The sequence below is a fragment of the Amaranthus tricolor genome, chromosome 13, assembly GCF_026212465.1.
Source record: "Amaranthus tricolor cultivar Red isolate AtriRed21 chromosome 13, ASM2621246v1, whole genome shotgun sequence".
In the NCBI taxonomy this organism is placed as follows: Eukaryota; Viridiplantae; Streptophyta; class Magnoliopsida; order Caryophyllales; family Amaranthaceae; genus Amaranthus; species Amaranthus tricolor.
Window position 1 is genome coordinate 19,706,295 of NC_080059.1, and position 14,756 is coordinate 19,721,050.

Consider the following 14,756-nt stretch of genomic DNA (forward strand, 5'->3'; position numbering starts at 1 on the left):
AAAAAGCATTTAAAATTGGCTTCATTTATTTTTTTAACTTCATTCAAATAGACTAATGAGTACAGAACATTAATTGTTAAAGAAACAAACTCAACCAAAAGGAACCTAAACAAGATCACGTAATCTACTTATAAACTTATATGTTAGTCAACTGCTCTCTAATTTTTAATGTGGAATCACATATTGTTTATTCTTTCAACACCAATATAATAATTCCAAGTAAAATAACAGATCATCTGACTGAACTTTTATTATATATTTATTTATGTATTACATAACAGTGAACTTAATTACAATAATCAAATGGAATTAAAAATACTTCAAATATATAACAATACTCAGCCAAAAAAACGTACAAGTTAAACAATATATATGAACTTGATATAATGATGATATAGCTCATAAAAATGATTTAAGGGCACTTGCGTTTGCCACCATGGGTCCTCTGGTTGTAGTAGCAAGGACAGAGTTCTTGGTTGCCGGAAGTACCCGGTGGAACACATTGGCACCTTGCACAGCATGTCCCACATGCCCTGTGGCAAAGATTTGGCCTGCTGCTCAGTCGGCACCTTGCCACACATGCCGCCCCACAATCTACATCGTTCAAATTTACAAACATTAATATTATATCAGATGTTTTCTTCGCTTTTTGAATTATTATAGATATAATAGAATAAACATGTATTCAAGAGACTTTAGGCTCGAGCTTGTCTTAGATGAATATTCCACCCATTTGACAATATTAATAATGCAAAAAATTTTCTGAAAATTTTTATTTGAGAAAAACGAAAAAAAAAACGTATCATGAAATAAAAAATCAAAATAACAATTCACTACATGTATATATGAAACTTATAAAAATATATGTTTAATACTTCTGAGATAAAAATATTATATAAGGAGGTTAAATCGTTATTTTAAGCGTGTGATTTGATTATAATTCAATTCAATTAGGCCAAGATCAATAATTCAAATTGAAAAGTAGGCTTAAATTTTTCATAAAATAAAAAATTGGGAAATCGAGTATTGTGTAAGTTAATCTAATGAGTACAGTACAGTCACCATCAAATAAAAATGAATACGTACTTATAGCTCCAAGGAGAGACCTCTTTGGACCGCTACTCTCAATCTGCAACCCATAATAAAAATTTATTAATAAAACGAATACATACACAAAAGTTATAAACATGATATTCCATGCGGACAAACTAAACAAATTTTGTCCTTGAGTAATTTACTTATCAACAATTGTCTGTTAGATTATTGGTATTAAATAATAGAAATAGAAATAAATTATAGTAATAGACAAAAGTCTAAATGAAACTAATTAATAATATTAGAATGATAAAATAAGATGATAAGGTTTATTCTTTTTCCTAAAATTTTCATCTTGTTAATTTTTAAAGTTTTGATAAAAATATATAATCAACGAAAATAAATAGTTAAACCCTCTAGATAGTAAGAACATAATAGAAAATAATATCGGTTTTTCTAACTTATGCACCAGAAACATACATAGGTTTAATTTACAAAATAAGTAAATTTGTTAAAATATAATTTGTAATATTATTCTCTAAAATTAGAAATTGTAATAAATTTTTAGATAATATAAATCGATTTCAGCAAAGTTATGTATTTTGTAATTTAAGCATGTGCACAAGGTGTATAGATTAGAAAAATCAAAATAATAAGAAGAGAAATAAGAATACATATATGATAAAATATTACCATTTGATGAGGTTGAACCACATTAAGAAGCAAAAAAGAGAGGACAATAGTAGCAATAAGGAGCTTAGAAATTGCCATATTCATGAAGTGACTAAACTAATTAATTAATTTTGGTGTGAAGAAGAAAAATAGAAAGGAAGGCAATATTTATAGAGTGAAAAAGGAGGGATAATGCAAGGGAGTCTACAGCTAATATTTGAAAGCTAAGCACACCATTTTAGCTTTATTTATCATCATACAAAAACAAAATTAAAGTAGCCAAGAATAAGTGGGTTTGAGTGGGTGAAAAGTATTTCTTTTGGGAGAGTTGAGACAAACTTCTAGGACCTTCTTAATTCAATTCAAATACCCTTGTTTACCAACTTATGGTTTCTATAGAATCAATAAACCAAAATAAAATTCACATTTACTTTTTAGTTTCCATTTATCTTATGTTTTTGTTTAATTGTGATATAAAATTAAATAATTAAATTAAAGTAAAATTAAAAGTATAAACTAATATAAAATTGACTCATATTTGGAGCTCTTATTTATTTCCATCATGACTAAAAAGAGCACTTCCCTACCAACTTCTACTTTCTTGCTTCTAGAGAATAAACAAATAAACTTTGTATTACCTATTCATGTTTGGAATATTTATAGAAATTAAAAAGTTGAGTTTTTTAGATAATATATTATTTTATTAAATAATAATATTAATGGAGAAGAACATGGATTATAAACATTAAAAAGATATTGAATTAAATAAAGTTAATAAAAAAATATGTAAAACACAATTATTAAAATTTTAAAAAGTTAATAATATAAAAATACGCATTAAGAAAAATCAAACAAAATTTTAATTAATTATATTTTATATTATATATGAAGAAATATAAACCAAGATAGGTTGATGATAGACCTGGGAAATTTTGATCCGATCCGAAAATGAACCCGGGACCCGACCCGACAAAACCCGAACCCGACCGACCCGAAAGCGACTTAATCCGAAACATGACCGACCCGATAATTACCCGACCGAAAATGACCCGACCGAAAACCGACCCGTTTTGACAGATTTAATATCAATTTTTAGAGTAATTTCAATGTTAGAATTCATTTCAAATAAAATTTTAGTTTTCAAAGTATCTCAACATATTGAGTATATCACTTGAACCCTAAAACTCATCAATAGATCTCAAAAAACACGTATTTAACGTCTTTTTAGCCATCGTAATTATTTTTCTTTAAAAACAGGACGTTATAATCATCTTAATTGAGTACATGTATCTTGTTAAATCAGTCAAATGAGTTTTTAATTCTTCTACATTTCAGTAAGCAAATCAATATAATTTATACGAACGTTTCGCACGTTTGAATGAGCTTTTCAAAAAACGAATGTCGCTACCCTAAATTATAAAACGACGTATCTTATAAGACGAAATAAGTACTTAGTTAGTTGTATATCTTTCCAACATGAAAATTGTGAAGATAATTTTAACGTCATTTTTATCTAACGTTACAATTATAATAAACAAAATAACTTTTATAAAGCGCGTATCTTACAAGTCTTTCAAAATAAGTATTAATTCCCCTATTTTTCTTGCACTTAAATGAACCTGACATACCAACTATTTTTTGAAAATCGTACATGTAATTTCTCTAATGATTTTTTTAGACATTTTAATGATTTTTTTTTTATGTTGAATTTGTCGATTGGATATTCTAATGTTTTATGGTAACCCGTTGGGTCAATCCGAACCTACCCGAAACCCAGAGTGATCCGACCCGAAAATGACCCGACCCGAAAATGACCCGACCAAAATTGATCCGACCCAAAACCCGACCGACCGACCGTTTTCCCAAGTCTAGTTGATGAGGAGTAATTGGTATTATAGCAACTAATAAAATGGATAAAAAGTATTATACACGCAAGTGAGCATCTCACAAGTGTCGAAAACAACTTCCGTGTAGAATCAATTAAAGCTAGGCACCGACGTGTGGGTTATGGACTTATAGGAGTCAACGCACGAGTAGAAGTACTATACTATAGTCTGTAGCCACCCCATGTTTTGTGATGTATACTAACGTAGTAACGTTCTTTTCATCCTAGGGCTGCTTTACCATGGGATTGTGGGGTCCAATGTAAAACTCATAATCATTCAGATAAAATTAACATCTCATCAATTCTTTCCAGCTATTTTGAATAATCTCACACTATTTCACTTTTTAAAAATAATTGTAAGGAAATTTTATATGATAATCTTGTTTTTATGTGGTAATTAAAATTTTTTTAAAATCAATACAGTAATCCTGTGGTTTACCAAATTCTTTCTTCGTGACCTTTTTACCATGAAAATGTTAACAAACGTTAATTACAAAGTTTGGTGTTCCAGTATAGCAATTCAATTCGATGAAATTTTATTTCCCCAAATGAACAAATAAAACTACATTTGAATTTCATTGAATTTGTATTCGAATTTCATAAACTCATGAAATTGTGATTCCCTATTTGTATGTTGATTTTCTTCTTTATATTTGAATGCCAAATCGATTTGCTGTGAAGTTTGTTGAAGTGATAGTAGTAGGCATGGCCACGGTCCGGGTTGGTCCGGTTCCGTTCCGGTTCCATTCGGTTCCGGTTCCATTTGGAACCTGTCGCGACCGGTTCCGGTTCCATTTGGAACCTGTCGCGACCGGTTCCGGTTCCGGGCGGTTCCAAACGGTTCCTTGGCGGTTCATGAGGCGGTTCCGGCGGTTCCAACTCACGGGACGGGCGGGTCGGACCATCGGTTCCATTTTTATTTTTTCTTTAAATATTTATATAATAAAAAAATACTATAATATTGCGGACGTACCTTTGATGATTACTTGATTATTAGCGAAATTCATTGCTTGTCAAGTTGTCATCGTTATTAAAATATTTACTAAAAAGAATGAAAAAAATAAATTAATAAGAAACGAATCAATGATAATGTCGATAAAGATGATTAATAAGAAAAGAGGGAGAAAATGGACTTGAACCTAGTACCCAAAGGAATACTAAGCTGCCTACGTATCCCGAAGGAATCAAAGCCCACGTAGTTCTTTGTCATACCTTTTATTTATAGTTGTTGAATGTTGATTTATCGTTGTCCGATTGATCCTATTCGTCTTCGTCATCATCATCTGGTTGGTTAGATGCTTCCGCTGACTCTCCTCCTGACGATGATGCAGATGTATCCATCATCATCCATGGATCATCGTCGTCGTCTTGATCATCATCGTTCCTTAGTCCTTGTGTTCGAATCTGCGCTTGATCTCAATCTTTCTTGCAAACACATATTTGAATACTATGTGGAGCAAGACGAGATCTCTTTTCGTCCAAAACTCTTCTACCTGCACTAAAAGCAGACTCCGACGCAATTGTTGACGCAGGAATTACAAAGATATCCTTTGCAATTTTCGATAAAATGGGAAATTTTACAGATTTTTCTTTCCACCACTCTAAAATATTATAGCTACCATGGTCAATTTCAAAGTGGTGTTTAAGATAACTATCTAATTCTAAATATGAGGTGGAGGGTGAAGAAGAAGATGATCCTACAAAACTATCATCTTGACTCATTATATTAGCTATTACCGAATTATAATAAGAGGGACGTGCCGAAACGCTAGCACGCCTAGACGTATCGCGTTTTGAGTTATATACACTAGCGTAATAATTATAGAGTTCTGCTAAATATTTTTTACATGTTCCAACATAATTATGTACATCAGTAGGCGGGCGATCTAAGGATTGGTAGTAAAATCCTATTACTTTAGTAAGGACTTCAGTTTTAAAACATGGGTCTAAAATGGTTCCAATTCCATAAATATAAGGAAAGTCGGTAAAATATGTCTTCCATTTTTCCATCATATCTGCAAGAATCGGCTTCAAATATGGGTTAGTATCATCATGCGTATGTTTAAGGAGATGATAAAAAATAGTAATACACTCACTTATTATTAAGTGAACGTTCGGTTCATAAACATATGAAAAAATCTTATTTGCGTGGTCATACGCTTCTAATATATTATGTACACCTATAGCTAATTCCCAAGTGTCATCAACTATATAGCTATCTGTACACTCACTATACAGTTGTGTTATAACTATACGATAAGCAATCGCCTTTCTTAATAAATCGTTGGTTGAGCCCCAACGTGTAGGAGTATCTAATGACCAATACACTTTTTTTAGTTGATATTGGTCACATAATTTTTTATATCGTCTCTTTATCTTTCCAATCCTAAGCCACTTCACTATATCTCTAATTGATTCTAATAAATCGTTTAATTGTTTTATACCTGCTTGGCAAGATAAGTTAACTATATGCGCACAACAACGTATGTGTAATAAGCTACCCCCAAGGATAAAACTAAGTGCAGGTTCGTTATACAAAAGTTCTATACATTTAATGTTAGTGGTTGCATTATCAATTGAACAACAAAATATGTTATCTAATAAGTTCCATTCTCTACATATCTCTACTAATCTATATTTTATGTTTTCACCGGTATGTCTTTCTGGCATTGTCTCAAAAGCAATTATTCTTTTTTGAATAATTCAACTTTGATCTATCCAATGTGCTGTTACACACATATAAGATTCTAAATGTGGGGGAGCAGACCAAATGTCAGTTGTTATGCTAACCATACCATTAAAAGGTTTAAACATTTCAACTAATTCATAGCGCAATGATTCATATAATTTAATTGTGCGTCTTTTAAGAGTGCTCCTAGGGATTGCTCTATATTGTGGTTGCAAAGTTTTTCTAGCGAAACGCTCGTGTGCCCTACTTTCACCGTAGCTAAAAGGCAATTCATCACAAATTACATACTTAGAAAATTCATCAATCATATCATTACGATTATATCTAAAAGACATACCTGTGCTGGGAATGTCCCACTGTGTCTGTCGGCTTCCACTTGTGGTCCCGCTGCCGCTTGCTTCATGAGTTTCTTTTGTGATTCCATGCTTCTTTGCCAAATGTTTGTTAAAAGATCCCGTACCACCACCTAACACGTATTCACAAAACACATTAAATAAATTTTTATAAAATATGAATATATAATGTATGTATAAAAAACTTAAAAAGTATTTATCTCTGGCAAAACTATATGAAACTAAGGGCTTTACTCCTTGACTTTCACAAATTTGGCAAGTGCATAAGAAAACATCTGGATTTTCGGTTGGTTCTTTTGTGAAATACGACCACACATGTGAAACAGCTCTACCACCAGGAGGTGGCATTGCCGGAAAAGGTTGTCTTACTGGTTCATGTTCATCTAAATAAATAATTTAAAATTATAAAACTATAATTAAATAAATAAATAATTTAAAATTTAATTAATTTGAAGAATAAAATTATAAAACTAACCGATAGTTTGGAAATTGACTTGTTTACCACGAGCTTGTCTTTGTTGTTGTTGTTCTCCTTGTTCTTCATGTGATCTTGTTGATGACTGTCAAGATATATGTATTCCAATAGGGGTCGTTGGTTCCTCTTCTTGTTTTATATTTACTGTAATTTTAGAATATAATGCTATAATACATTTTGTCTTAAATTATTTTTCTTGGATTGAAATTTTTTTTTCTTTTGATATAATAAAGGGCTCCATTTTGAAAGATATCGTAAAAATAAATAGGGCATCTAAAATCTTTGCTCCGCCCCTACTTTTCATGTAAACATTTAGAGAATAAAAAGACATTAAAACAAGCAAATAAGTAAGAAAAATAAAGTATTTACCTAATTGTTTTATTTAATACTAGTATAGAAACTCGTGCAATACATGAATTTTTATGAGTATGAAATATATAAATATATAACTTCAAAGAATAATGCAAGTATATATTATCGTTAATAAATTTTTCGAATATATGACTTTTTTAAAGCAAAAATTAAATACTAATTTTTTTAAAATTTATTAATCGAATACATCTCTTTTTCATTCAATTAAATTTATTAAAATCTAGGTTATTAGATATATAGAATTATTGTAATAAATTTTATAAATACACTAAATAATTTAGCTCTAATTTTAAAAATAATCAAATTATAAATTAAGTAAATATTGTCATGTATCATCTAATAAAATAATTTCAGGCTCTCTATTAATGACATTTGTCATTTTTCAACATTTTTATTAGTATGTATGATTCGTGAATTCGTGTATTTATAATGGATTGTACCAACAAATAGTTAAAAATAGGTAATTATTTGTAAGCATTCACCTCTATGTAAAAGCATTGATTGCTTTTCACTCTTGGAAATTTGTTAATCGATTCTTAAATTGTAACTAAAAAACCCTTGGTTAAAAGAAAGAGAGTACAACAATATCTATTATCATCATCAATATCATCATCGTACCATGTATTTCGCCAATAGAAAACTATGATCAGGATCTGAGAAGTTAAGGAATACGGCAACCCATATTCATATAGGAGAATGCGACAATCCATATTAATATAGGAGGATGCAACAATAGAGTGGCTAGAGACAGATCCTCAGAATGCTAGGTTCCTGCAACGAAACACACTTAGTATAATTGAATCTACCAGTTTACATCTTACTATACAAGCTTGACCCTTAATATAAAACTAGAAACATATAAATTAAGGATATTCTATATGGTAGCAACATACTTTTATGAAATTCCAGTGGTAGCAAATCTTAAAAAAAATTTTCACAGAATAGCATTGTATTATTGTACTTAATCTTATCAATGAGGAATGTATTATTACTTGACCCTAAGCAAAATAGGGCAGTTTTAATCTCATTAATAGTCTTGCAATTAATTGGAGTCTTTTAATGAATGATTTAGCTATACCAGTTTGAGTATGAACATGAGCCACTTGATTATTTACGTTAATTTCAATTGACATACAATAATCATTAAAAGTCTGCGATTTAAATTCTCTAGCATTGTCAAGTCTTATTCGCCTTATTGTATAATCTAGAAATTGATTTCTTAATTGAATGATTTGAGCAAGTAATTTTGCAAGTGCCACATTTCTGATTTGTAAAAGGTTTACATATGACCATCGTGTTGAGGCATCAATCAACAACATAAGGTACCTAAAGAGTCCAAAAGCGATATTAATTTGACATCTCCGTGAATTCCTTCTAGAAATTTAGGATTTTATGTAGCATTTTTATTAACAGACCTTTTAATAATCAATGTGCTCTGTGAACATGTAGAACATGATAATTCATTTGGTTGGGGAATTCTGGCTTTTTCATTTAATGTCCAATTGAATTTTCAATAATTTTCGCATCATTTCAGTACCAAGATGACCCAATCGGTCATGTCACATATTCATTATTTATTTATTACCTAAATTCCGATTAGACTCCATGTTTATTTTAATTGGTCTTATATCAATACGATATAATCCTTATAAATATATTGGTATTTTTTTAAGAATACATTTATTACCACAACTTTCGAGTGTGATGCATAAATACTCATTATGTTTTGGCGCATATCTTTGAAATTTATGAGACGTCGTCAAGATTTATTTACTCGTATATAAAGAATCGTTAGTTACCAGTTTTGTCCTATTTGGAAGTATTATGTGAGCTTTTCCAGATCCTTCTGTTAGTTTGACTATTCCAATGACTGTTGTGACATCTGCTTTCACCATCTTTAACTCTGAGAAATATTCTTTTGTTTTATCTTTTTTTTGGAAAGCTAATATACAAGTGTAGGTTTCCAAAAGGGTTAAGGTTGCCAGAGGAAAATGCATATCAAAGTTGGTATTATTCAAGCTTAATTAAAAGTTTGTATTATTGTAGGAAATTAGTGAAAGTTCGTATTAATAATGGTAATTTTTTCTCAAATTTAATATGGCTTTGTATGGGTCGGGCTTTGAAAGCCGGGCATGGCCCCATCTCGCCCGTTTTTATTACTTAAAATTATAATAATCCCTATTGATTAGTTTATAATAATTAGATTGTAGCAACTTTAATGATCCCTGTTGGTATTGTCATTTATAATAATTAAATTATCTATTAATTACACTATTGTAAAGGGCCTATTTTCGACCGCTTCAATTTAATTATAGTAGAGCCCTTTTTGGCCCGATCCAATTTCAACTCGATCCTTACAAAACCCTTTTAAAAATGGATCGAATAAGGGCTCAAAATGGGCACCCGACCCGTTGAACACTCTTAGTGGAGACCATAAGCAATATTAAAATAAGGATGAATAAGGTTAATTGTGTCCAAAATTATTGATAAAATAGAAAAACTCTTTATTGGAACAACAAATTGAACAACCCAAAATTACAAATGATCATGAGAACAACTTTAAGAAACAAAGAGAGTGGTATAATTTATCATACAAAATATACTAAAGAACAAATATAGACTAAGAAAATCATGAGCATCATGCTTCTTCTTCTTGAAAATAAATTACTTGTTCATAATTTTGATAAGTCTCAATGGCACAAAAATAATCACTAAAGTCATAATTAAGGAGATATATAATTTGAGTTTTATCTAATTTTCTTCAATTTTAAAGGTATGAGAAGAAGAGGAATTTGAGTTGTTTTGGAGATAGGAATATATTGACGATGGTTAATGGATGAGGGAGAAAGAGGATTTTGATGTGTGGTAAAAAAATTTTAATAATCCATCATTTATAAAGGGTTATCTCAAATTGTATAATAGAGAAAAAGTGCAGATCATACGCTTTAGAAAAGTATTAAAGTAAAGTTAGTAAAATAATATGGGATAAATTTTTTTAAAAATATTCAAATAAAGTTAGTGAAAACATATGAAGAACATAAGCAATAGAAGTATAGAAATGTTAAAATAAAGTTAGTAAATAATATTTAAGAACTATATGCATTAATAAAATATTAGAATGAATATGATAAGGTTATATATATATATCTAAAAGTTGAGATATAAATAGAAAGATTCTTCAGGAGAAAAAAAATAAAACAATTCAAAATGACTAATGAAAACAAGAAACTGAGACAATAATTCCAAACAAAAATGGTTTGAGTATATGCAAATGTCAAAGGTTAATATGACCTATAATTTTAAAAATAGAGGGGTCACATTACTTGCCTTACATGCATGGGTTGATTATTTACGGTCTGGTTTGTAGGCGGTAATAAATGGTGGTAATGGAAATGAGAATTAGTGTAATTTTGATTGAAAAATCTCTTGGCTACCTTGAATCCTTGATAGTCATGCTTGTCCAACTTCAATTATCTCATTTTCTTCATAAATTTCATTCCAATGCATTACCATTGGGAAAAGTGGTATTAGATGGTAATGAAAATTTGTAAAGAAAAAAAACTTTTTTGTGATCAAAGTTTCAACATCATGGGAATGACATAAGATTTTTGATGAAAATTTACACTATAAATCATCCATAACCACCATTTAATACCACTAACCAAACGGGCCGTTAGTATTTTTGGCATATGCATTTTACTTAATATACTTTCTTTGAATCACTTAATTTATGCATTTATTTTCATTTCGGTTTGTCTTTTTTATTTTGCATCATTTTATTATTTGGTAATGGATCCCACCATCTTCTTTTTAATCTCAATCACACATTTAAATTCTTTTTTAATATCATTCAAACATTTTATTTTCTATTTGCATTTGATACATAATTTCTCATTCTTTTCTTAAAAATCAATGTCTTTTTCTTTTATTCAATCTCAATTGTGTATAACCTTAACTTTTCTTTGATGGAGCCTCTAATTGATTTTTTTTTTATATTTGTTATTTTTTCCACAAAAAAAAATACTTTTAATAAATTATTTTGTTGTGGTCATAGCACTCATTTCCCTATTTGAGCTCGCCACTAGTTATACAAATTGATCTTTTGTAAATATTTTATAAAGTAAATTTTTAATATAAATGGTTAACAAAAGTGATTCCATGAAATTTTCCTTACATAAATTATTACAAATGCTTTGACAAACAAGTCATCTAAATTATTCTTGTAGCGATAAATATGAACTGCTATGTATGAACAAAACTTCAGCTATTGATTGATCATCGTCGTACTGAGGGAGGAATAAAACTAAAATGACATTAATTTTTGGTTTTTCTAGTGTTACAATTGACTGTGGGTCTGTTTGACCTTTTGGAATAATTGCATTTTATTGTTTTTGCTAGTTGAATTATATTTTTCGGACCTATTTATTTTACTACGTTTATATTAAAAAATTATATTAAAGTTGTAGTCTAATGAAATAAAAACAAATACAATACAACATAATATACTTTTAATGAGATATATTTAGTGACATTTAATTAATTTCACTACTTTTGAATCTCTAATGATATATATAGTGGATTCAATGATATTTATTAGACCTTTATCAGCATAATAAAAAATCATATCAAAACTTTTGCGACGTATAATCTAATGACATTTTTCATAAATGCCAATATAAACTATAGAAGAATTACATATGTTACCAAAGCCCAAACAAAGTAACACTTAATCGCTTTATAGTGAAACTTAAAATAAAAATTAATAATTATTACACTAAAAATATAAATCAATGACATTTTTTTAATATCACTAAATCCTATATCACGCAAAAACTATTTTTATTGTAGTGATAAGAGGGTCAAATAAATATAAATTGACTAATTTACGCAACATAAACCCAAATACTTGGGTGTAACCGCGGAATATATACGACTTTTTAGTATTTGATTTTGAAATTTGGTTTTTAAGGTTTGGAGTAGTTATTAAACTTAAGCATTGAAAAAGGCCTTTTACGACTTGGAATAGGCTTTTTTACATTTTAGAATTACCTTTTTGAGGCTTGAAATAGGCCTTGTATTATTTAAGTAATCAATTTTAGTATTAGAGCTTAATTGTCTTGAAATTGCCATTTTAAGGCTTAAAATTAACCATTTAAAGCTTGTATGACATAGTTAAGTTTGTAGTAGATATTATATTCAAACTCTGGAGTAAGTCTTTTAAGTCTAGAATTGATCTTTTAAATTTTAAAATTACCATATAAGGCTTAAAATTAGTCATTTAAAACTTGAAATTTAATATTTAAAAGTTTGGAGTCTTGTGTTCTCATATATATCTTTGAAGGCATGAAAAAAGCCTTGTATTAGATAATCATCATTTATTATCAAATACCTTCATTTTCATGCACATACTTCACCATTATAATCAACACTTAAATCTATCATATTATCATTTATAATCTTTAAACAACAAACCATCATCATCATTTAAAAATTCTCTACTTTCTATACACTTCATCATCATCACTCTTTATAAGGATCCATTCATGCATAATAATGGTCTTTATAAACCTTAAAGAGGCAACGAAGACGGCGGAGACTAATTTGAGTATTGCTCTGTTTCCGTATATTGACATCATGATTACTTTTTTAATCTTAACCTCCATTAATGACGGTGATTTTGAGTGGATGGAAGAGAAGTGTTGGCTCTTAAGGTTTTGATAATGACTTCACTTTTAAATAAACAAACATGTTTTAGAGATTGTTTTGTAGGTGAATATCTGATTTTGTTGAAATCGTTGATAAGCCTATGACTTGGTTCGTGGAAGTTGTACGTGTCTTAAAATATTCAAAAAGTTAGATAAGTGCTTAGGAAGTTAAAGGTTGACAGACGGTCTACTGTTCCTAAAATGAACAATCTAACAGAAGTTGAAGCTGGAGACAGTACGTTGTTCCTACGTAGCAGGTCTGGAGAAAAACATTGACTGGAAAATTGCAGTTATTTTATTATTCTATTTTTAGTTGATGTAAACGGTTAAAACTTAAATTAGTTACTTAAATTAATTAGTAAGTTAATTGGCTAAACTATTTTTAGGCTATCTAAAAATAGCCTAAGAATTTTTCTTCTTAAGATTAAGATCTCCTATTTTTTCAGATCTTGTGTTTTTAATTCCTATGCTATTTTTAGCTTAAGGAAACCGTTTTACTTTGAGCAAATGACAGCCGGACGTTTATTATTTTTGGCAGGACCACTATCTTTTTGTTTTGAGAACGTGGATGATAGTGGGAGGTGTGTCTAAGGTAACTGCTGGCTGTTCCCATTATAAATAGGAGGAACTTTACTCAAACCGAAAAAAATCCAAGAGTGTCCATAAAAGGGAGATCATTTAAGAAAAATATTTTCTGTTTTTAAATGCCAATTAATTTATTATATTTTTCTTAAGTAATTATTTTAATTTTTATCCTCTTGAGAATTGGCCTTGTAAGGGTTATTGAGTGATTTGTTGTAATTAGACTCATGAGAAGTCTAAGAGAATAGAAAAGTGAAACGTGAGAAGAGAAAGAGAAGGAGAAAGTAGAGAAAGAGAATTAGGCCTAGAGTAGAGAAGCTTCAAGTGAAGCAAACTGTTTTATGTAATTGTATTTGATTGCCTAAAACATAGTGAGAATTTTGAAATCCCGAGGGGTCGTGGTTTTCCTTCTTATTAGGCCAAGAAGGTTTCCACGTAAAATATTTGTCTCCTTTTTATCTTTTTCTTTTTAAGTTTAACATTTATTTTGTTTGTTAAAATTCCGCAAATTAGAAGAAAAACGAAGTAAAGCTAGATACACAACAATTCACCCCCCCTCTTGTTGCATTCGACCATCTTCGTGTATTTCAACAATTGGTATCAGAGCCCTATTCCTCATTTAATCAGGAAACCCTGAGAGCAGTATCCTGTTCCCTGACAAGATGTGGAAGATGAACGAATGCATGGAAGAAGGGTACTCTACGCAAAGGTCACCCATGTTCGATGGGAAATTCTATACCTACTGAAAAAATAGGATGGAAATTTTTATAAAGGCCGAAAATTACCAAGTATGGAGAGTAATTGAAATAGGAGATTTCGAAGTGACGACCATCAACTCCAACAATGAATCAATTCCAAAACCAATCACTGAATATGAAAAGGAAGACTTTCAAAAGATGGAGATGAACGCTCTTGCTATCAAGCTGCTTCACTGTGGTCTAGGGCCAAATGAACATAATCGTATCATGGGTTGTAAAACGGCAAAGCA

At 29.9% G+C, this 14,756-nt stretch overlaps 1 protein-coding gene across 1 annotated transcript; it reads right to left on the bottom strand.

Moving 5' to 3' along the window:
- Positions 1–213: 213 nt before the first annotated feature.
- Positions 214–2,297, bottom strand: LOC130798977 (gibberellin-regulated protein 1-like). The gene is made up of 3 exons (XM_057662066.1): positions 1,729–2,297; positions 1,087–1,129; positions 214–594 (listed from the first exon to the last, which is right to left on the bottom strand). The coding sequence occupies exons 1-3, from the start codon at positions 1,810–1,812 to the stop codon at positions 413–415; spliced, it is 309 nt and encodes a 102-aa protein (XP_057518049.1). The 5' UTR covers positions 1,813–2,297; the 3' UTR covers positions 214–412.
- Between the last annotated feature and the right edge of the window lie 12,459 nt (positions 2,298–14,756).